The sequence below is a fragment of the Dermacentor albipictus genome, chromosome 6, assembly GCF_038994185.2.
Source record: "Dermacentor albipictus isolate Rhodes 1998 colony chromosome 6, USDA_Dalb.pri_finalv2, whole genome shotgun sequence".
Lineage (NCBI taxonomy): Eukaryota > Metazoa > Arthropoda > Arachnida > Ixodida > Ixodidae > Dermacentor > Dermacentor albipictus.
In genome coordinates this window covers 45,787,162-45,811,654 of record NC_091826.1, presented here as the reverse complement: position 1 = coordinate 45,811,654, position 24,493 = coordinate 45,787,162, and the positions used below count along the sequence as shown (strand labels likewise).

General features: G+C 43.4%; 1 protein-coding gene across 4 annotated transcripts in view; it reads right to left on the bottom strand.

Annotated features, from left to right (window-relative positions):
* Window positions 1-5: 5 nt before the first annotated feature.
* The window catches only part of Nca (neurocalcin homolog), a 181,059-nt gene continuing 156,571 nt past the window's right edge, over window positions 6-24,493 (bottom strand). For all 4 annotated transcript variants that reach the window (XM_070540435.1, XM_070540437.1, XM_070540438.1 and 1 more), the window contains 2 exons: window positions 20,965-21,500; window positions 6-17,626 (listed from right to left, as the gene is read on the bottom strand). In XM_070540435.1, the coding sequence (XP_070396536.1) occupies window positions 17,429-17,626; window positions 20,965-21,342 (576 nt within the window). In that variant the 5' untranslated portion in view covers window positions 21,343-21,500 and the 3' untranslated portion in view covers window positions 6-17,428. The remainder of the gene's footprint in view (window positions 17,627-20,964; window positions 21,501-24,493) is intronic.

Here is a 24,493-nt window from a genome sequence, read left to right as displayed (position 1 = left end):
ACGTCTCTTCGGGAAGAACTGAACTTTATTAGCATTCAATCTACATAGCACGCGCTCTGAGAATGTACAGTTTTTTTTAATATCTTCATCATCTCTGAGTACAGTCAGAATGCGCAAAGGGGGAACCGTGATGACAAGACAAATAAAAATAGAGTACAAGAGGCAGCGCACACTCGCAAAATTCCCACTCGCCCCACGAGGAAGATGAAAGAGATTCAACGCCGTCCACAGTCAACACACAATTATACACGAAACACGACGCAATACTCACATAAGCGGGAAAGCAAAAGTCTGAACAGTGCATAAAATAAATATTTCTTGGTGTCACAGACCGCAACGAAAGGAGGAACCATCACACTTCCGAGACAAAACTGACCAGGCGCTCGCGTTCCCTTAGTCGCACAAGTCGCAAGAGCCGGCTTGAAAAAGAAAATCCGTGGACATCTCGCGTGACCAGTTCTAGGTATCGACCAAATGTGCATTTCTGTGAATGCCGTCGAAGTGAACAAGAAAAGGCTGCATATGCAACTTGTTCTCGTCTAGAGCACAACACGTCACTTAACTCCTTCAGACCACTTGCAGCCAGCGGGACGACACAAAAGAGACACGTGAAGTTTCTGGGCTAATGAATGTGCCAGTTTTTTATGCCCATTACATCAATGACACTCACAGTTTGGCAGTTATTCTGCGCTCTCACAACACACCGATTTGACTACCATTTCTCCTTTTGAGCCAATCGGAGAGGCACCAACTACCATCGGAGTAAAACATCGAGTGTTTGGGGCCATAATTTAAGATAACACGTGGCACATCAGAAGAGCTTTCGAAATATCTTTGCTTCGAAGCCTTTTCATAAGGTACTAAGGGAGGCTCCTTTCAGAAAATCCTCGTCCCGTCCATCTGAAGCATCGTCAAAGCAGTGCGAAGCACAGATGAAAAGAGAAAAAAAGCGTTTTCGGAGCAGGTCCTGGCGACTCTATGCCACAGGGATTAACAGGTATTACAAGTTCCAAAATAGTTTTTTTTTTATGAATAGCTTCAAATCAAGAGCTCCAAAGACGACAAATTCACAAATTCATGGACAGGTCACCGGAAGTCCTTGCTTCCCACCCACCAATGCACACGACCCCACAGACAACACAGGTGATTGTGTTCGCAGAGACGCACAACTATGTACGCACTTCTTTGCCACTGCAAATACCTTTTTTATTCTGCTTTTCATACCATGACAAAGCACTCGAGTAGACAGCATGTCGATTGCATGAACGTTAATTAAAGCCTTACATTGTGTAAAAAGCTCCCCTTCTTTTTTTTTTTTCTTTGTACAAGAGACAGTCAGCAAAGTAAAAGTGCAGTAGCCTCCTTCGCACATTGTGTGCCACTACGACGACTGGTTCCCCGTCTCTTTATTTGTGTAGACGGCTCTGGTTACAAACAAACCACAACAGTAACTTAGGTTTTGTGCACGAGTTCACAATTCACACTGCGAAACCAACCATGCATGAAGCAATAAACTGTTTACCTACGTTTTTGGGCTGTCTGTTTCTTAAGACACACTTTTTCATAACACGTTCAAGATCAGAAGCGAGGCCAGTCTGGAGTGAAAACTTAACGCAGGCCTGCGATCTCGCAGCAATCGTCTGTAAGGCAACCGTCGACAGCTACTTCCCTCATGCAGCAAGTATTCGTGAAACGGTAGGTATTAGCTAATTCACTGAAGTTCCCGGAATGAAGCATTTCTCTCATTTCTAACCTTATAGACCAGCTGCCGATGGCACATTTATAATAACTAGACATTTAAAAGGTATTGCTTAAGAACACCTAAATTAGGAATCAAGGCAAGCAGTTCACCCTGCTTACGGTCAAATGTTCTTTCAGAAATCTATGAGACATGGTAGTGTCAAAGAGGCCTGAGAGGTCCATGCGTAGGAAACACTACGTCTAGCGTCTAGGAAGCCCACAAGCATGGTGCTGAGTGAATTTCCCATTCAAATGCAAGGCTACAAAGTACCTTCTTGAGTAGCAAACACGAAGCAGACCTGCCAGGCAGCACTACTATACTTGAAATGTTGAGTATACTTGAGTTTTGAGAAATTTTAAGTGAATTGCACAACTGACTGCAATTCACCAACTGCACAACTGAAACATTTTGTCAATCTTCACAACAGAATCAACATCTGCACTGAATTCAGGGGCAACTTCGATAGCTATGTGTGAAAAAAGTATCGCACATTGTCAGTTTGCAATAATATTCAGTTGGAAGCTAGAAGCTTTAGTTTAATATTCTAGCTTTTGACAATGTCCTTATGCTACCAATGCTTTCATATTTAGGTTATGGTGAGCTGGTGAACAGCTGTTCCAATACATGGCCAGCTTGCTCTATCCACTAGTTCCACCTGCTTCTAAAGGGCACTTTCGTGCTGCGATGCTACAGACTGCAGATTTTTTTTCAACATTGATAGACGAATGTGAAGTTATTATAGCATGTTCTACAATGCAGCTACTAACAGAATAGTCGAAGTTACTTTTCAAACATTTCTTTTAGCATGAAGTAAGTAAAGAGTTTGCCGCTCTATATACGCATGTTCTATATGCATCTATAAGACCTTGAGGAACTTTCTAGGCTAAAGAGACAAAGTGCTAGGTGTGCAATAAGCACATTTAAATTTCCTGCCTCTAGTGGAGGGGTGCAGATAAGAATGCCACTGCTAACGAACACACTTGAGTTCCACGTTAAATTTTCATGCACACACACTGTCACTTAACAATGAGCAGTGAAAGAAGCCAACCATTCAGGTTCCACAGTAGAGATATTGTGAAGCAGCAAAACTTTCTCTTTAAACTAAGAACTAATTTGAACCCTTTTCTTGTCAAATGCATGGCTACACTTGTTTAAGACCTCTTCTTAAGCCCAGAGTTTCAGCACAGAGCATCAGGAGAAGCGACTTTGCAGAAGCTACCAACATGTATGTCAACCTGATCCCGCAAGCAACGGAACCAGGTTAAAACCAGGCAATGTTCTTGGGACATTTGCCTTCCAACAATTCTTCAAATGGTCTCGGTCTTCAACCAGGCCTCTATGCAAAAAGCATAATTAATGCCCTCATAGCAAAAAATCTGGTCTTGGAGTTCTTGGAGGCGGTGAAAGAGTGGGCTGACTGAACGCTATGCCTGAAATCGGCAATGAAATACCGAAGCTGGCTTGTAAGTTCAACATTTGGTAGGAAAAAGAAAAGCCCAAACATCTTGCTGCAGAAGCTCACCACACTAACAAACCTGCATATTTTAATAAATTCTTTCCGGCATGACTTGAGATTTTTCATTCCTTCTTACTCTTTCTTTGCAATAACACTACTAATTACACAGGCAGCTATGCAGGACGTGTAGGTAAAAATGACATCCAACAAGCCAGCCGACATGCCAAAAAAAAGAAACATAATATAATGCCCTCACAACTTCACACTTGTAGTCAACTAATGTAGCTTGGTGTTGACTGCAATCTAAGAATGAACTAATGACAGCGTGGTTGTCGGATACCAGTAATCGCCATAATTTGGGACGTTTCATTCTGTCTCTAACAATTCTGCATAAATTTAACATAGCTACTGTGTAAAGGTGCGCACCTACTATTTAGGAATGATCCAAAATCAAAATAGTAATTTGATGCAAGAACAAAATTAGTCCGAAGCAAACCGCAAGCATCAGACACTACCTCAAAATTACTAGACACTTTGGTGCGTTAATTTGCTAGAGAACATTAATTTATGCCATCCTTGTGCTCGTTTCTTGTCCTTAATGCTGTAAGACAGGCAACTTCCAGTAATAAACCCTGCTGAACACATATACAATGGACAGCTTTCATGACAGGGAAGTATCAATACACACAGTTAAAGAAAACGTGCACAAAAACAGTAAAATTGTTGTCAAAGCCAGAACCTAAGGTTGGTAACTATAACAACCTAATATGGCAAACTTACACCCTTAATAAATCAAAATTTTTAAGAGTTCATAGCATTTACACCCTTTTTACACTCTTGCTGCAGAGGCAAACAACACCGTCACTGCCAACAGACACGCCTTACGAAAAAAAAAGCCACAACGTTGTAGAGTCGCACAGCTACTGTGCATATGATATTTCATGATAAATACGCACAAAGAAATTGTTTCCACAGCTGTTATTATGTTGCTTTGCAAAGGCAGTAAACACTAACTGAGTATGCTGGCTTACGTCCACGCAAACATACACATAGAAGAGCATGTGCAATATTTATGGAAACGCACATTAAAAAGGCTTAGTAAAGATTGACAAACACTGGAAGAGGAACAAGGCTTGCAAGAAAAGAAAACCGGCAGTCGTCTCATACTGACACACTTTGGAAATTCATGATTATTACCATTCCTGTGTTATATAGAGGGCCGGTGTGCAAGACATGGTTTTACAAACATGTCCAAACAAAGATGTGTCTACTATAGTCGGGTATGAGCTCAAAGGTTCCTAATGAATCTGCAGTCATTAATGGTTTTTCAGTATGTCTCTTTAAAACAGTATTGGAGTCATGCAAGATGTGCACAGGCAATAGTACTATCAAACATATCTGCAGACACTACATGTAGGCATCAGATTTCACACTATCTGCAATTTGTCCTAATCGAAAGTGCCATAAACGGGACATGTCCTTGCATGCGACTGCACGCAGTCTACTACAATGCCATTCAGAAGTGTTGAATATGCCTAAGTGAATTTACACAAGAGCCACATTAAACCATAATGAACTTCCATTCTGTGACGTGCAACAGTTCTCGTCTGACCCTGAAGTTGCTCCCGGCACAGTGCAGACGAGCTCTAACATCCAACGCGAGTCCAGGCTGAGCATCAGAAACATTACCGATTTTATGCAATAGCATCATTGTTCCCATACATTGCTGTATTTCTGAACTTTCTGGTTAGATGAGGGCAAAAGTAATGCACATCTCAAAACTACACTGCACTAGAGGCTACCAGAGACCATAGCTTAGCCTGAAGAACATGGAAAATAATGTGACAGGAGAGCCTGTACATATATAACAATGTGAGCAGCCACAAATTCCCAAAGAATGGGCACTGTTATTTTTTTTTTCTTCCACTAGAACTGCACTAAGAACACCAAAGTTACATCTCTGCCTGTGCTAAATAGTGTATGGTAGTGAATGCCGAATGAATGCCTTCTTTGGTGCCGCATAAATGTTTTTTCCCCATTGTCAATACCCAATTGTACATCTGTCGTACCAGTGCTTCGGCATTATTTTTGGAAAAGCACATTATAAAGACTTTGTAAAGATTGTTAAACACCGGAAAAGGAACAAGGATAGTAAGAAAATAAAAAGGGGCAGCTGTCTCATACTGACACGCCTTATGAAATACCTTGGGCCACAGCACGGTGCTTTCAGTCAGGAAACAAATTAAATGCTTGCATGAGTGACCAAAGAAAGTGGAATTTAGCAAGTGCTATTGCAGCAATGGCAAGAGCCCCACTAGACCTATGAGGACAGGCTACTGGGAGAAAATATGCAAGGCATAATGTGTTATTACAGAAACGAAACAAAACTAAAGGAAATGAATTGCACCACGAACGGCATGAAATGCAAGCGAGAACTTCGACGTGCACCAGGAGGCGCTCGCTCGAGAACTGGACACAAAGCCACACTGAAAATATTTATCTCAGTGAGTCGTCAAAGGTAGGCCCAAACACTTCTAGCCATCGTCGTGCTGTCTTGGAGTACCACTCGCAGGAAGTGCTACCTCAACCTTCAAATGAAGAATGCAGATTAAAAGCTGGGACACCCCTGCTTTAACAAGCTACATGTCATGGAGATGACATTCATTCATGCAAATAGACAAGATCAACGTAAAACAAAGGCCAAAACTTGTCTACCACTGCTGTGCTGGTCTTGACAATGTCGAGAATATGGCAACAAAAAAGAATATGCTTTGACACAGGCTGTCATAGGCTGTCGGCTTACAGCCTGTCTAAAAAACTACACAGCTGTATCATAAAAACCCGGCACCAAAGCATGGATCATGAGAGAATCATGCCAAGCAGGAAAGCACCATGTGTATGTATTTTAATCTCTACATCACGGCAGCAATGAATGATACATTCACTAGTATCAAGATGTATAGCGCCCATCGTTATATAAACCAAAAAGTGACACAGAAGCTGAGAACGTCCTAACGTCAGTACAAGCTACGGCCTAGATGCACCTTATTACAAGATCATTTGATGACGCTCACTGCGACATTGTTTTGCAACCAGTAAACAGCAGACATGACAGTTGTATCACTAGGGCACTCACACACACACACAAAGAAAAGATTTCTTGCTCAGGGCAACCGTGCGCTCCGTTAAATGTCCCTACGTAGGTCAGCACAAAGAGATAGAATGTGAACTGTAATAAGCTTTTAGCTAAATCAAGTATTTCACAGATAATAAATAACAAAACGGACTCGTGCTCCACATGCTCAGCACCTGTCATTCGCACATGAAACACTCCTGACCTGTATTTGGCATGTGCAATGTAAAGGCTAAAACTGTCAATCAGCCGAGAGTCAGAGCAACATTTAAATATGATACCAATTTTCGGTACTGTTCCACTACAAATCCAACAGGGAAATGTAGTTAGATGTTTGCTACGAGGCCCAAGGCCTCCCAGGAACTTGCACTGGCCGCAATGTACAAGAATCACCCAATGTGAAAATGAGAACTGGGCAAGTTGGCCATATAGGGTGCGTAAAAAAAAAGAAAGTGGCACAGACAACAGAACAAACAGGAATTGTCCTGTTTGTGCCTCCTCATATGTCTTCTGTTGTTTGTGTTGCATTTCTTTTTCCTTTCTTTTTGCCATGTACCACCCAAAGTGAGCTGTCCTTAGTTTGGTCTGGCTTGGAGCAATATGCTCGTTTCACAATAAAATACACCTACAGAGCTTGTCACTACACAGCCTACTGTAGCAGACATGCTTAATTCAGTACTGCACTATTTCCGTCTAAACATCCAAATAACACAGAAACTTAGGTTCACAGCAACACTGGTGGTTTACACCGAGATCCAGAAGGTGCTGCTTGGAGCAGCCATGAAAGAAAGGAGTTATGCAGATGCCTAGCGAATTTGTCTGAACAAAACTTTAGTTTCTGCTACACCGCCGTGGCCTGACGGCGTACTCACTTCCGCCAACCAACCGACACACCGTTACTGGCTTTCCTCCTCTCAGTGTTGCACCTCTCCCTTCCTCGTTGCCACCACCATCCTCTCCACAGTACAACCACCACCACTGACCATGGCAGGCAAACCCCCCACACATGAAAAATGAGGCTTCACTTGATGAAAACGTGTAACAGCTTATCCCTCACTGTTTCGCCCCACCTGCAATGCTGCCGCCAGGTCAAAACATGGCAACCACTTCCATCCATCCCAAAATTGTAACCGATTCAGCACCTTTTGCATCTCGGCATAAATACACCATGGAATGAGCTGTGTCCAGCAAAAAGACCAACCTAAGACCTCTTTCTATCACCTACCAAGTACAATGGTGAGATTTTTTTTTTTTTCTTCCTTCACTCTTGCACTGACCATAGCACTGAGGGGCACTTAGTACAAAGCCCTGGGTGACACCAAGCGATCTGCAGAAAGGATGACGGCTCACGGAAAACCAGATGATCTGCCAGGAGAGTCGCCCATCTGTGTTCCTTCTTCTCGGCGCTTCCGAGATGCTAGATGGACACGGTCACCACAGTCGGCAGGGGGTTTGTATAGACGGCTTGTCGCGTTGCCACATTTAATTGCCTTCTCCTGTTTTCATTCCAGTGGTTGTGACTCTGAACAAATGACCGGTGAGTGAGTAGCAGTGGTTTAATGCTAAGCATGACATTACCTTCTAAAGGTCACACTGCTTACGCCGCACGGCATCAGCTTGTACCTGATACGCACCAATTCTCATGCATAGCTTGCAATAGTTCAAACTGCTGACGTTTAACTATGAGAAGCACATGATTTTCACAGTGTTTATCAAGGACAGAAACCAAGATGCTTTTGCAATATGCTAAACAGGAAAAGACGAAGAGTAGCTCAAACCCGAACACACATCGTAGCAGATTCACAGTCTTTATTTTCGCAACAACACACGAAATTTTTGCTGTCGATGAATCAAGCACGCCTCGCCGGCTGCTGAATCGCAGAAAGCCATCGGCATACTGAAACAAAATCTTCTTTTCTGGTGCTTTAGACTGGACTAGAAAAAGCGATCTCGAGAATTGAAAGAATGTGCTGGTTTGTCGGCAAACAGTCATTCTAAATTCTGGGTATCATAACTCCGAACGAACGTGGGCACATTTGCCTTTCACACAGTCACACAGGATGCAGCTTGGCTGAACAAGCACTTCACAACCTTTCACTCACAAAGTAAAAATGGAAAGCAAACACTTCCATTACAGTGTCGCTGTCCCCCTTTTCGCAATAAATAAATAAGCACAGTACTTCTTGAATAGAGAGAAAGATAATCACGGTGCAGTGCCAGATTGCACTGGAAGTGAAGCCAGGCAGGAAGACAGCAGGAAATACTGTTTGATTGGCATTAACCCTTAGCTGACACAGACGGAAGCAATACATGCTTTCTGTTCCAAACCAAAGTTGAGTTGTACCCAAATTCATAACCACATTTGTGCCATCAATCCTCAACAGGTGAGTCTCAAGTGTACCTGCATAGAGATATGCGTGTATATACACACGTGTCAATGCAGATGGCGGCCACATTCAATACCATTCCACTTCTCCAGCAGAGAAAATAGACAGCCTAATGAAGTCAATAAAGGTACTCAACGTTGTTGCACACTTTACCAAGACTTTGCTGTCAATAGGGTCCAAATAATCAGCGTTACTGTGACTGTTAAACAAAAGGGTGCCATACTAGTACTTAGCATAATTTTAAGCTATTAATTTCAACTACTATTCACGAGTGCCTTCTTGAATACTGTTATAGCATGGAATTTTTGCTTTTCTTGGGGGGAGGATGAGTGGGGGAGGTTGAGTTGGTTGAACGTTCTGGCGCTTTGATGACTTTCTACGAGTCCTTGGCCAGCCGGCTAAGTTAAAAGGGCTTTGAGACAGGTGCCATGTGTCAATGCGAAACTTCATATTTGACCACCACATTCTTTTTTTAGCTGTAGTGAAAGCCTGTCTGCTTTGACAGGTTGGCTTATGGAACTTGCCTTCCAGTGTGCACCATTTAGCTGTTTAAGTGGCAAGCCTGTGATGCCACTAAGAATAGGAACACACTTTATGCTTCTGTAAATACATGTCCTCATGGTGGTCTTGAAAGCAGGCAACATTTTCTTCATCAGACTGCAGGAGGCATCAGCTGAAAGCTGAGATAGTTACAAGGGAGTAGGCAGAGGTCACCCCTTCTTACTTACTCATTAACTACTTCTTGATAAACGCCATATTCTCAAAGAAAAGCTGCCTCCAATGCCTTGGTGGATTTCCACATCAATGACACAAACTGTATTTCAGTCTACAATGACTAAATAACCTGTGAGGGTTTGGAACAGAACACCAAGTTGAACAGGATCATTGTCTTGAATGTTTGGTGAGGGAGTTCATCATAAGGGCTGTCCATAAAGGAACATTAAAGGCAGACACTGAATCAAAGTGGATTAACATATCACCTATATGAAACTCACAGCAGTTTCTATAGATCAAGAAGTGACTTAAGTGCAGATGAAGTTGCAATCGAAGAGGCCACACAATTTTTTCCCAATGCAAATTCAAATCGCCTGTGACAAACAGAACCTCTTAGATAGGAAGCCCACAATGTGCTGGCAATCTGAGGCCATGCTCTCTTGGGAACAACTGTACCACATATTTTTAATGAAGGTGCCACACAAAGAGGGTGCCACACACTTCAGACATGTAACACTAGCAAGCTATTTCTGTAGGAATACACAGCTAAGTTGGCGACACTTCCTTCTTTTAGCATGTTGTAATGCAACACCATTAACAGCATTTTTACTATCCCTAGATGACTACAACCAGTTAAAAACATGGCAGATTGTCGTGGAAGCTGGCACTGTTATGATCACAGCAGTGCTGACAATTCTGCCTTACCGTTGGCATCATATACTCACTAAAATGCTCCATTCTCATTTGGAGAAAAATTTTGGACACCTGAAAGTATACTAGTCTATCCCTCCAGCTTCAGTTAATAATTGCCTTTAATGTTCCTTTATTAAAAACAATGTTAACCCAGTTTCTGCCATGCAATTTTAGTCCAGGGTAGCTTGCTGTGTAGCAGTACATGCAACTATAACCACTTTGTGAATCGGATCACTTGCAACACGTGCCAATACGTGCTTGAATGGGTGACGTGTAAGCTGCTGTAAAACTTGCTCGTGTTGCATGTTTACTCTTCATCTCTACAAATTATAATCCAAGACTCAATTATGAGTGAACAGCAATTAAATGTGCTGGTTTCTCATCACCTCTTCCACCTGCCATCACATTGTAAGAGGCGTCAAATACGTTTGCTAAGAAAGCTTTCCGATTTAGCTTTGACGTGAACAATAGCATGATCACAGGAATGTGCAATGACAGTGTGAACACAGCATGAAGCACAGCGTAATTTTCATATCAATTAAACTGAAGTTATTACAAAAGAATGGCTCGTAATCAAAATGTTACAAAGTCAGGTCTACTAGCTACCAAAGTGTTGGTGTGTATTCCGGGAGATAGCACAACACAAATGCACATGACAAAAAGAGAAACCACCAAACATTTTACATACACAATCCAGCACAAGCGACGATTCAGTAATTCAAAGCAGGAGTAATATAAATTGATCATACTGGTCGCGAGTCGCAATCTGGCATATAATGGCGGGTCTCGACAAATATATGCTTGCACTACAAGTGTCCACAGAAGCAATGTTACAGAATGCGGATAACGTCAGTATTCGAAGTGATTCAGTGTAGTAGGTGCATGGAATAGATGTCAAAAAAGTGCAACAGCTTGAGTATGAAAACACCTCAAAGGATGTAGGGGGGGGGGGGCACATCTGTACCATAAACACCACATAGGCAAACACAATTAGAGACAATGTTAGTTCATCGTGATCAAGCCGTAACGGCGCAAGTAGCCAGAAATACAGTAAAAAGGGAAAGCACCAGCAGTCACAGCAGCAAGCTTCAAGCTTCGGCACTCCCTTTCGGAAGATGACTTGTGAGATTCAGCATCACACTTGATTTGACAAGGACCGATAAGAGACAATTAGGAAACGTTTCAGTCTTGCACAAATGGTCTGATACAAAAGATAATTGTGCAAACAGGTTTCGTACACAATAGAATGACTAAGGAATATTATATTTTGGCTCAAGAGGCTGCAACAATGGCGGACTCAGTGCAACACTGCCGCGAAACGGGGCTCGCGTGCAAATAGTGACAGGCTGGTCTGAAAAATACGGAGCACTAACGACTCGTCGGGTCACCTGTGCCACACGTTGCTGCTTTATTCCCACCCGCAAGAAGAAAAGCAAGAAGAGAAACAGCTGGCAACCATGCAAGTCACGGTGAAGAGGACCAACTTCATCACAACGCACAGAGAATGCAACTGCAAGACCTCGCAGTAATGAGAGTCTGTGAGTGTTAAGGCACACCACAGTCTGCACACATTACAAATGAATAGTCCTCTTTTTTTTTTTTTCTCACTCACGGCAATGACACAAGAGGCTTTTTGAAAGATCGCACATGAATGCTACCATACACGGTTTGGAGAAGAAAAAAAATAACTTCACACATTTAACTAGTGGAACAGTTATAAGCAGCAAGCAAAGGAGACACCCGTGCATGATGCAACATGTGCCAGCGATCGGATGATCTTACGTAAAAGAAAGAACAGTGAGAGAGTGCGTAGACTCCTAAATGCATGCTTAGAGTGCCGCAATCAGCATGCACTAGGGTTTACGTCATTGCCACCAGAGGGTGCCAGTATGCAGAATACTCTAGACACCAAGGAGTGTCGCTTCTGACGTTATCGTAAAGCCACACCAAAGGGCGCGGGGGCGCAGCGTTTCCTCCTGCCTATTCTTATTCCAAGATTCGAGTGTACTATTCTGTACATACAGCCCGCAACAGAAACACTCACAGACTCATCATGTATTTCAAAGCCTGCAGCGCAGAGCCGTCGCACCTTTTTTTTTGTTTGTTTCTGTCCATTCTGCTGTCCATTCACATCGTGACACTTTTGAGCAATGCCTGGGGCCAACTTATAGTCTCCTCTCACCACCCTTTCATTGTTTCACCCTTGCCCTAACCCCCCAGTATTAACAAGACCAAAATGACGTCTGTGTTGCTGGACACCACAATTCGCACTTTCAGTCCGCTGACAATGTCGCCAAAGCTGTACAAAACCTTGCGGCGACCATGGGGAAGAATGCGTTGCCACATAGAGCCAACGGGAAGGGCGCCATCGGCGCAAACAACCTTGCGGTTGCCACCACTCCACAAAAAACTTTTCGATATCTTTCCTCCAAGCCGCGAATTCCTGATAGGCCTTGCAAAAGCACCGTTTGCAGGTACTATCACCGGGCATCATGCCTAAGGTGCATCAAAATCACTGGGAAAGCCAGACACAGGTGATGCGTGGGGAGGGCAAAGACTCTTCAAAGGTTATTGACTGCGATAAAGTAGCTGAAGTGAAGAGCATCTTAAGTAGACAGTGGCGTAAGATCAAACTGCCCTCGGCACTTGATAAAGAACTCTTTCATGGGAACCAAACAACTTCTACAGAGGCCGCTTTTAGATGTATAAAAAAAAATGTGGAGGAGCGCTCATCACACGTGCAAAAACAAAAGATATTTCAAAGCCAAGGTCTTCCAAGTCTCGGCTCTGATCTTAACGGCATGGGTATGACCAAATTTGACACCAAAAGTATGATGTTTTCTATGCTACTGCACTGAAAGAAGACCGAGAGAGCTAGGAGAGACAAACTGCTGTTTCGAATGCAAAGAAAAACTAAATAAGAACAAGAACTCCTGCCGAGAATGCAAAAGCCAGATTGAGCTGTGTGCTCCCCCTAGAACTTCGGAGTGGCGAAAATTCTGCCTTCTGAGGAGTCCCAATGAGAACAACTTGAGCTAAGACCTAAGATGATAATGTGGCCTTGAGTGTGATCACATGATTCTAAAGATAGTATACTCATTTGGCAACCCAAGACAAGCCCACAGAACAAGCCCAGTTGACAAATGATTTGAGCAAAACAAACAGGAGGAATAAAAATTAAAAGAGGCAAAGGTGCAAGCCTTCTGCAGCTTGCATCTTGAAACATACACGGCAGACATCTCTTAGGGCATCCATAAGGACATGCCACACAAATGTTCAAAATAAGATACCAAACATCCAAGAGGTTCATGACACTGTTCGCACAGAAAATGCAACATCGCACAAAATGCAAGGAAAACCGTAAATCCCAATCACAGCCTCAACAGCCATCATTTCTGCGCAATAACAAGAAGTCAAACGCCAAGTGCTCAGAATGCACTTGCAGTTTTATGATCACAAGAGTGTCTAAACCATGCACAAAAGAGACAAAAAGCCGTCAGTCATTGAGTAGTCAGATTGCAGCTCTACGACTGCCAGACACAGTACTTCTTTAATTTACCACACACACTTGAATTTCAAGTAGCGTCGCGTAAGTGCGTCCCATGTCACAGCACAGAGCATGAGAGGTGTCCCAAAAAGAATGCCAAGCGCCACAGTTTCAAATGAACACTCGAACAATTCTTTAAGAACACCATTAGAGTCCACCTATCTCCACAATGAGTACCCGCACGACGCTTGAAAAGCTGAATCGAACGGTATTACGGAGCATTAATGGCCACTGATCCCCACAAACAAGGAAGATACGGGAAAACGGCAATGAAATCAGTGGTGCAAAGAAACACAGAATGTCAGATCAATGGCACTTTGGGAGTTTGAAAGGAGTACTGACACATTTTATATATATATATGTATTTGTATATTTAAGTTGGAGACTACAGCTCTCACCCATAAAACTGACTCTTTTAGCAGGCAGGTGGTTGGGAAACATATATGATACTAAATTCGGTCTAGAAATGCTGGATTGACATCACAAACATTTGCGAAGCCCAGACCCAGAGATAAATTTGCTGACGGTGTGTAGCAATAAGGCTAGCGAATGATGATGTCATCTTTAAGAAAGCAAATGAGAGTACTGCACACGTGTCTTTTTGGCTGTCCCGAAGTATCGCAACTGCACCGGTTGCAGGAAAGAAGTGAGCCAGCGTACCGTGACGCATACAGCTCCTGTGTACCGAAGCAGTTTTGTAGAAACGAGCATTAAAGTACGCTACTTAGAGTGCTCCGACACTTGCTGCTATCCTTTCGAGGGTTTAGAATAATCGAACCTTCATTTAATGCAAAGAGAGTCAGATGAATATGTTATGCCAGTACTCCTCTTGAAATAGATGCAACATGCAATCAATGCAAGAAATGCAATGAAGGAATTTTTTTAGAAACTTTCTACAGAATAAACCTAGTAACATTAGAGGGTTGCCACTAGACAAGAAAAAGTATACGTGCTTGAGCATGAAGCAAGCGGGCAATGATAAGGCAACAGAGTCCAACAGCCCGCATGTACCGGACAAGCAGTTAACGAGGAGCGAAAAAAGCACCAGTGCTGCGTTTACAGAAAGCAGCATTTGTGTGCAATAGCATTTATGTTTCTTTTTTTTTGCACAACACATCTGTGCTACGGCTTTGCAACTTAAATAGCGTTAGCATGTGGCCACACCCAGTGCTTTGCTGCAGAGACAACCAAGCAAAGCAGCAGCCAAACATCCTGTTTCCGTGCTCGAAATTTCATGCAGAGCCAACACCGTTTAAAACAGAGGTCATGGCCCCTGGGCATGACTTTTCCTCGCATGCCAGCTTTGAGAGAGCCGTTCTCTCAGGTGTTCCATTTTTAAGCACAGTTGAATAGTCTGGCTCTACTTTGCAGAACTGGCTTGCAGCACCCTCAGGTTTCGTCAAACAGCATGCATTGACAAAACCGATTTCACGGGGTCAGGAATTTTTAACTTTACATTTAACAATGCTATACACTTCCATTACAAAGTCATATCGAAGTCATACCGAAGGAGACTGGTATGGAGGCTCTCTCAGCTAAACTGTTGTTCGCATTCAAATTTCACAAACAAGTAGCACTTATTTGGTGTTGCAATTTGTTTAATGCCATGTTTAGATGCAGTATGAATAGTCTGCAGTTGTGACGCACCAACGCACTATTTTCATAGCGAAGGAAATGCTGGCGCCATCTGTCACTAGAAAGCCAAATCTCTCTACCTTCTGCCTTAAGAAGACCTCTCCACATTCTGTCAGTGTTCACGTTCCTAAAAAAAAAAAAGGACAGTACCATCATTTCTCTCAGAAAATTTGCGTCCTTAAGCTAAGCATTGCCGTAGACGTCTACATCTAATTCTGTCTGTATTAAATCAGCAGACACTGCACCCGAACATGGTATTAAACTGCGGAACAGTGATAGCTGAGCGTGAACAAGACATCCCTTCCACCAGGAGGACCATTAACCTTTGCCTCGAAAACCAATACAGCATTCAGTACAGACTGGCCCGAGACTGGAAACGAGTAATCACTGCCTTTCACAATGAGTGGTGCAGAAAGTGCAAGAGCAGTGCAGACAGTGCTGTATTCACATGCCACACTGATGGCACGCTCTGTACAAAACTGGTGTGGCCTAGTGGCACCGGAGCAAGCCAGGGGCCAGGTCTACCGGAATGATCACTTTTGGCGACACTGCTTCATTCAAACGCGATGCCGATTTCCGCGTAATGCGTCGCTCAGGCGCAGGATATGTAGCAGAGGCACAAAGTGCATGTCATCCGTAATGTCACTTACGGTTTTTCATTGGGTAGCGTGTGTACTTAACACAGCTGTTTGCCTGTTTGCTTGGTTGCATTGCTTTCGTACCACCCACACTATGGGGAAGGTAGCCACACAAACAACAACGAATTTTTCATCATTCTTTACTAGCACTTCGTGTTTGTGATTGGCCTCGTCATATTCTCTGAGGGTGCAGCCAGCTGAGAAAGATAAGCAAGCGCATTTAATGTCTTGCTGCAACAGAAAGTGTATTAGTTGGACACGACAGACGTCTCTAGACAAGTGTGCATGGAATATTACGACTGCCCATAGCTTGGCCTGTTTGATGACGTGATAGCAACTAAATTCACTAGGGTTAAAGCAATAATGGATTTCTAGACCAACACTCGCAACAAGTATGCATCACAAAAATAATGGTGACAACAAATATGTCTGTTTGCACGTAAATTTTTTCATTGAATCAACTTCCCCTGGTACTGGCAATTAGCATACGCTGACAGAAACCTGCCTGAAAAATAATATTCAGCCTTAATGTCAATGCCTTTGACAACGAAGCATCACAAAAAAAAACAATGTCAATGTGAGATGTGTCCACACATGTTTTCTCACCACTCTTGCACATGAACATGTCTTGCAAATGCGCCTGTTAGTTTATCAGCTTTGTTAATCAAACGAGCACTTCTAGTTAAACAAAAATTTCTCTTGGGCTAATAATCTAGAGTTATTATACAAGGTAACAAAACTGCTATGCCAGAAATACATAATTGACAGACTGCATTTTACTCTTTGCATATTGTTTAGTTTGTTATTTTTTTTACTACGTACATAATTTTCCGAGCAAATGAACAAGTTAATGCCTCCCCGTATGCACAGTCACCATCATAATTAACCAGGACAAGCCTTAAACACCCTTTCTGCTTCTCCTGCAGAAGGTGCTTGAGATTCCTGGTTGGCGTGCCTTGAATGAGCTAACTTAAAGCGTCTTCCTTTCAAAGCATTCAAGCTTTGCTCCATACAGCCCATATTTGCTAAAGTTAGCCGGCTATAGGCGTATTGTCCAAGTTGGCCAACTGTACTGGCCAACTGGCCAACTGGCCAACTGTACATAATGCGTTCTGGAAGTTATGGTTGAAACAAACGAAATTAAATGAAACACCTTTCACTGGATCAATCAAATGGCACACGGCAAAAGCGACATATCACCAGAATTCATCATTCCAGGACACAACTCGTGCCCATGGTGTCAAAACTCACAAAAAGCATTGTTGCAGTTGAATCCGAGAAAGAGCGAGGGAATCGGAGGGGGGAGCACACAGAGCGGGGCTTCCCCAGTGAAAGTAAGAGAGGAAAAAAAAGAGCTCTCGTGCTCGGCCGTGATTGGTGGGTCTGACGGGAGAGGAGGTAGCAGCAGCAGCTTGATGCACCGGTGAGTGGGCAGGGCGGCGCAAGAGGGCGGCGGCGGCGGCAGGAGGCAGTGGTGGCGGCGATCAGTGGGAGGACTGGGGGTCGCACTGGAGTAGCCGCACAATCGAGGGATCACTTTTGGCGCCCTCAATAAACTCCTCCAGCGAGAGTTTTCCGTCCATGTTCTTGTCCATCTGCCGGAAGATCTTGTCGGTGCGCTTCTCGGGCGTCGACTCGTCTTCCGGCATCTTCATCACAGACCCCACCATCTTGTAAATGGCCTGCGAGGGGGTGGTCCGGAGGAGAGAGAGACGACCGAGTGAGCGAAAAGCATCTCCACCGGACTGTACTAACCAAGAACCACGGGCAGTAGTTTAAACGCTAATAGCAAACAAAATATTTTCAGAATGCATAAAAAGCCTAGTTTTGGATAGTGTACAGATAAAGAGTAGCCTTTGTGCAAAATGTTGCATTTGAAAAACGAGTGGATGCATCGTGAAAAAAAAAAAAATCGGAACTGATTATCACTTGCCAGAAGTGACTCGCAGCCCACAAAATTGAGAACCAGTGGGGTTTGCTCAGCGTGACGTCCGACATTAGGCAATGCCCACAGTGCAGTGAAAATCTCAAGAGGTGACGATACTGGTATTTCTGGTATACTGGTACTGGTATACTGGTATCACATCCACTAACAATCAGGTGCATGCATCATTTGCTTAGGCGTTACTTTAAAGCTAATAAGGAAATTGCCGGCCTTGAAGCTTCATCGAGATTGTTTCAGTAATATGCGCTACTCATTTAAAGCCATTTTAGACAAAATGAGATTTTGTTGCACTTTGCCTTAAACCATTTGTTCTCGAATGATTACTGTTGCCTTCATGGAAGTTTACAAGAAAAAAAGAGAGTAAGAATGTTTCAAAATAAAGCACTACAGTTTACTTATTCCAAATATTCCCACAACAGAATTGTCAGTGCTCTTCGTAATCTGGTGGGAATACCTACACTTAACTTGTCGATGACAAGTGGCTGCAACGAAGTTACTTTACATGCTTCATCATGATTGCACCAGTACACCTAAGCAGAATCACTCTAACCTGCCAGATCATTATTCGAGTGTAAGCTGCCACGATAAGCAACTCGTGCTGTACGTCACACACTGCAATGCATTTGATTTCCTTTTTTTTTTCGAAGGTTTATGTATAACGTGGAGCTGCAGGAAGTTGTTAAATATGATTGTGCAGGTAGCTCTGCTGCTCAAGTGGAATCTAATTTCCTCACATGATAACAGTGTGTGTAATATAGTGTTTTACTAGTATAGTTGGTAAACAAATGTGATAGTTGCTTTTCTGCACTTCTTTTTTATTATTCTTCTGCTCTGTTCACAAGGCATAGAGGTTTGTTTTGTAGCACTCTCGTGGCGTTTTGTGATTGTGTGACTTATTATTGCATTTGTGCTTCTCAGGGGCAGCTTTCAACCCCCTCCCAATATTAGTAAGTAAAAGGCTGACAGTACTTGTCAAACTAAAAAGAATATTCTGCTACAGAGAAATACAGAAGTGAAAGCTAGTCTTAGGAGACATTGTGAGTGCCAGCAGGTCTAATATTACAGCTTATGAAGACTCTATGCCGTGGAATGCTAGCTCTGCCAGATGTTTGACAGATGTCTAACATGTTGCAGCACATTTAGAATATGCCTCTGTGCCACACCTTTGAAGCCTGCCACTCAAGACATGATACGTGCCTTTGGTAACATGTGAAAATAGCTCTTCGAAAAATAGCATTCGAAAAAATGTCGTGAAAAAAAAAGGCTTTGATCGAGTTGAACCTTGATTTAATGGACATGAATACAACTAATCACCAGTTATAATAAAGAACATCCAAAACGTTTTCGAGTAATACTGTCATGCAAAAAATATGTGCTTATAATGAATACCGTTATAGCAAAGGTATTTTAGTGACGAATGCAACTACAGTTAACGAGGTGCAGCTGTACTATGAACAACTGCACCAGGAATTTTACATTTGCTTATTTCCCCCTTATTCTTTTTCAGATGCACAATAGACAAAAATGTTACCACAAAAGTAATTCAGATTTAGACCAGAAAGGGTAAAAAATATGCTAAAGAAAAGTAAGAGGCTAAGAAAGAGAGACAGATTTATGCTGAATAATATATCTCGGCTAGTGTTCTGCACCTAGGGTCAACTTGGTTATGGATAAAGGTGCAACTAAAGGCAATACATTCCCCCTTCACTGATTAAAACTGCCTAAAAAAGAGCAGAGAGAGGCAGGTCCACCACAGGTTGGTGTAGCCAAGGAAACGTACGCCAATGTACAGAAGGCAGTAGATAGCACTTCTACATGAGTACTGATGCATGCATAATATTAGCAGAACACTGCAGGCATGCACAACAGTAGCAACATTGGTAGAGACATCTTGTGGCGATTTGTTCAACCACAAAGCTTCAGAAAATGTGCCTCTTTCATGCAGTTCTCACTGAGAAATTCTTCAGGCTACCTTTCAAACGTAAGGAACTTGAGCAATGCTACAAGGTAAACAGAACAAGTGTTTAATTTCAACAGCTTCGACCGGCAGACCGATCTTCATCAGGATTTGCAAGAAAACCTTCGTGGAAAATCCGGTGAAGTTCATTGGTCCACTGGTCAAAACTGTTGAAATTAAATACTTGCTCTGTTTACGTTGTAGCATTGCTGAAGTTTTATATATATATAAGATTATGCTGTCACTGACGTGGTTACGCTGAGCTGAAGGCAGACAGTCATAGCAATCACAGTTTTGTATGCTTTGGCTCAGCTGAACGTCACAAGATGGTGCCACTAGTGCTGTTCATGCATGAATTGCGCACATGTACAGACAAGCTAAAGGTTTCCATAAGCTTTTACGGTGTCCTACAGGGTGTCAGCACACTATATTCAGAGGCAACCCAAGTGCCAAGTGGAAAGTACTACACAGCAGTGCTACTCAAAAAGGATTTGTATAAATGCGCCAACCAATCATGTTAAATTATTGTAATGACAGGGCATAGGCAAACTTCTTTCAATATTGGTGTCCCTTGGAAGCTATATCTTGGAGAGCGGAGAAGGCGTAGAAAGAATATGCAGTGTAATTTTGTGGGTGGAGCTTGTACTGAATTCTTAGGCGGTCACTGAGTAAAGCAGATACGAAGAGTTGCTCCCACAACTTCACACCATAAACGACGCAGAAAAATGTATTTTTTTGGGAGCGCAACATACTACAGTTGCCCACAGAGCAATGCCCCAGACTTAAACGAAGCTAGTCGCTTTGAAAGTTTCAGATTGACATATACACTTCCTGTAAATGTGTAACTGCACTGTCATCAGACCTGAGGCACTACTACAACAGCCTGTAATGGTAGAACAACAGCGCAAACAGGATACTGTATTCATGAAAGGCAAGAAGAAAACCCGTGTAAAACCCATGCAGGTTGCAACCCAGGTTTCAAACCGCACGGGAAACATGCACAGGTCGGGTTAGAAACCCACACAGGTTTCTCTCACAGTCCTGTGCTGCACTCGGCTAAATGCTGCTGCCGCTACAATCGATGGACCACGAAACAGTCCCAGCAGGGCCCCACTGACCGTGACTATCTCGAGCATCTCCTGGCGCGAGATGTAGCCGTTGCCGTCCAAGTCGTACATGCTGAAGGCCCACTTGAGCTTCTGCTCGAGGCGGCCGCGCGACGTCACGCTCAGCGCGCACAGGAACTCGCGGAAGTCGATGGTGCCGTCCCCGTTGGCGTCAAAGGTGCGGAACACATGCTCGGCGAACTTGGACGCATCCCCATAGGGGAAGAAGTTGCCGTATATCTTCTTGAACTCCTCGATGGAGAGATGCCCGCTGGGGCAGTCCTTGAGGAAGCCCTTGTACCACTCCTGGATCTCGGCGTCCGAGAACTCGGTGTTCTGCCGGAGGTCCTCCAGGACCTCGGGCTTCAGCTTGCTGTTCTGCTTGCCCATGGCTCTGGTCCGCTGCTACTGCTGATTCCGCCGCCGGCGGTGCGGCACCCGTCGATGTGGCCGAGGTGGTCGGCCGGGCTAGCAGGACACGCAATCCCTTCTTCCGAAGACAGTGGGGGGCAGGGTGTTACTGGGTGGTCAGAGTCTGGACACTGCCACTGCGTTTAGAGAAAGGCAGAACAAAAAGATGAGGTTGATTCGCCTACAGGTATTCCCTTCAGGTGGCATTTAATTCAGTCCATTCAAAATGTAGTTTCACCACATTCCTTGCATCTTGAGAATATTGAAAAGCATATGGCTTTAAAATTAATTAGGCATTTTTTATTGTTCGAGTTTATAGAGCGTGCACACCATATGAGAAGTCTCAACAGGAATGTCGGATGTGAGACATCGACACTTTCATGTTGGTACCACACCTAACTACAGGTCCCCAATCAAGCAGAACATCTACATTAAATATTGGCACAACAGTGCAAGAAAACAACAAGGACAGGGGTAGGACAACATTGTGTCTTGTCCATACTTTTGTTGTGTTCAACTGTGTAGCACTCGCATATAGAACAAGAAGAATATCGTTCTTATTGTCATTTATCTCAACAGCAAAACTACTACTATAGTTATCTCTACAACTATGAGCATGTACCAACCTGCTCGGTGTTCAATCCTTATACTCGAGTTAATTTTTTCACGTGTCTCTGCCATGAAGAATACACACCAAGTCGCTCGACAACAAACGTGATATTTCCAGAAGTACTAACGAAAGTACGCAGATGCAGGTGACTAATTCCAGTATTGATTTGTGTGTGAGGAAAATATTTCAGGGAGTCTTGCATGTGTGAAGTACTGTGCAATCACATGTAGGCAACTTGTACCCAAAAGGAGGTAGAGCCGAGATATGAAACCTCAAATCCACGCCACTGCATCTACCACCTTTGATGTCAGTCTACCTCAAAGTCAGCACCCCGATGACGTCGCCAACTGTCAGACTCCACTAGATAAGGCTACTCAACATAATGCTACATTTCCTCTATAGCATGTAATGCACATATCCATTCTTCTGTACCACTATCTCTAATAACCAGCCATTTTAGCTCCTCAGAACTTAAGTGCAGTTTGACTGTTCGTCATCATCATCAACAACGTATTTTAAGCCTACTGCAGGACGATGGCCTCTCCCTCCGATCCAATTACCCCTGTGCTGCGCCGACCAACTCCAACTGCACGTGGGAATATAATTTCATCACCCCACCTAGCCTTGACCTAGTCTTGCCGTCCTTGAATGCGTCTCCCTTCTCTTGGCACCTATTCTGTAACCCTAACAGTACACCAGCTATCTAACCTATGCATTACATGACCTGCCCAGCTCCATTTCTTCCTCTCAATATCAATTAGAATATCGGCTATGCCCGTTTGCTCTCTGGTCCACACCGCTCTCTTCACGTTTCTTAACGTTACGCCTATCATTCTTCGTTCCATCGCTCTTTGTGCAGTCCTTAACTTGTTTTTGAGCTTCTTCGTCAGCCTCCAAGCTTCTGCCCCATATGTTAACACTGGTAGAATGCATTTATTGTACACCTTTCTTTTTAGCGATAATGGTAAGCTTCCAGTAAGGATCAGAGTATGTCGTATGCACTCCAACCCAATTTTATTCTGTAAATTTCCTTCTCATGATCAGGGTCCCCTGTGAGTAGTCAACCTGGGGAAACAAATTCTTCGCACACTCTAGAGGCTGACTGGCAATCCTGAACTCTTGTTTCCTTGCCAGGCTATTGATCATTATCTTTGGTTAGTTATATGTAGCTATGTAATACAGTCGAACCTCAATATAGCAAGCAGATAAAACGAATCCTCGGGCATAATGAAGCAAACAAAATGCTTCTTACCAATATCGGCATGTAATAAATCTATGCGTATGAACCAACATCAGACATAATGAAGGTAGTCTCATGTCTGATGCAACATTATAAGTAGGTTCAACTTATATTTGTTGTTGGCGAGCGGCTGCTTTGCTTTGTTTCACCCACTGAAGCCACTCTTTGGTGTAGTGGATCTTTATATTGATACACCCTCAAGAACCTGCTGCCCACTACATCTACCCCACCCTTCATAATACAACAGATACTGAAAGTGGATTTGTGCAATACAAAAACATGCGTGCACACACATACAGTAAACACCAGAACATATCACAAAAGCACAACTCTGGTAGCTTGGAATGAAAAATGATTGTACAAGGAATAAACCCAACGAGAGCACTGCACCACATATTTGTGGAAGTGAGACCACTCACCTTAATGCAATGTGCCGGCAGCTGAAGAAATGTCACCAAGAAAAAATGAAATTTTTGTGTCCAAACAAACAATTTCATGCCACCTCATAACCAAGTAACCCATTTTGGAAACTTTTTCCTGTGGCACCCATTAGTACAGTCAACTGTCTGCAGCAGAGAAGCATGGCTGACCACATGCTATTTTCACAACACGTCTCACAGAAGCCCACGTTGAAATCGACGGCACAGAATACTACAAGGCCCATGCTAAAAGCAGAAAACAAGTGAAATACCACAATAGTGTTCAGGCCATCTCGAATTGCTTTTCTGAACCGTTTCTGGGACCCAAAATTGGCACCAGCCTTAGACACCCCCTGTTGCATAACTGCCGATAACACGAAGGGTATTGAAACGGGGCAACCTCTACCCATAAACAATCCACTTTCCTTGCAAGCATTGCTTAGTTTGTTGCTCGTCAGTTCCCAAGGTGTGCTGCCTCGATTTTACAGAGAATGCAGCAACTGGCACACAAAAACACCTGTGCTACCAGATTAAACATTCAGACTGCCGGCAAGTACTACAGACACTTGCATTAGTTGCCACAAAATCCCTTTTCACACATGCCCCAAGTTATGTCACAAGCAACGGTTAGATCACAGCTCCCACTCTACCCTTGAATCTAAGATGGCACACGAGTTTCAAACCACCTAACCAGAGAAGCATTGGCTTAATTTTTATGCAAAGCATATTACGAGGGCTCAACCCAGCTCCTCAGGCGCGGCGGTGACCATGAAATCACGTGACACCGTGACGTCACGACAGAGGAGAAGTGGCTTTGGCTCAACTCTTGCAAGACGGGCTGGGTGGGAATCGAACCAGGGT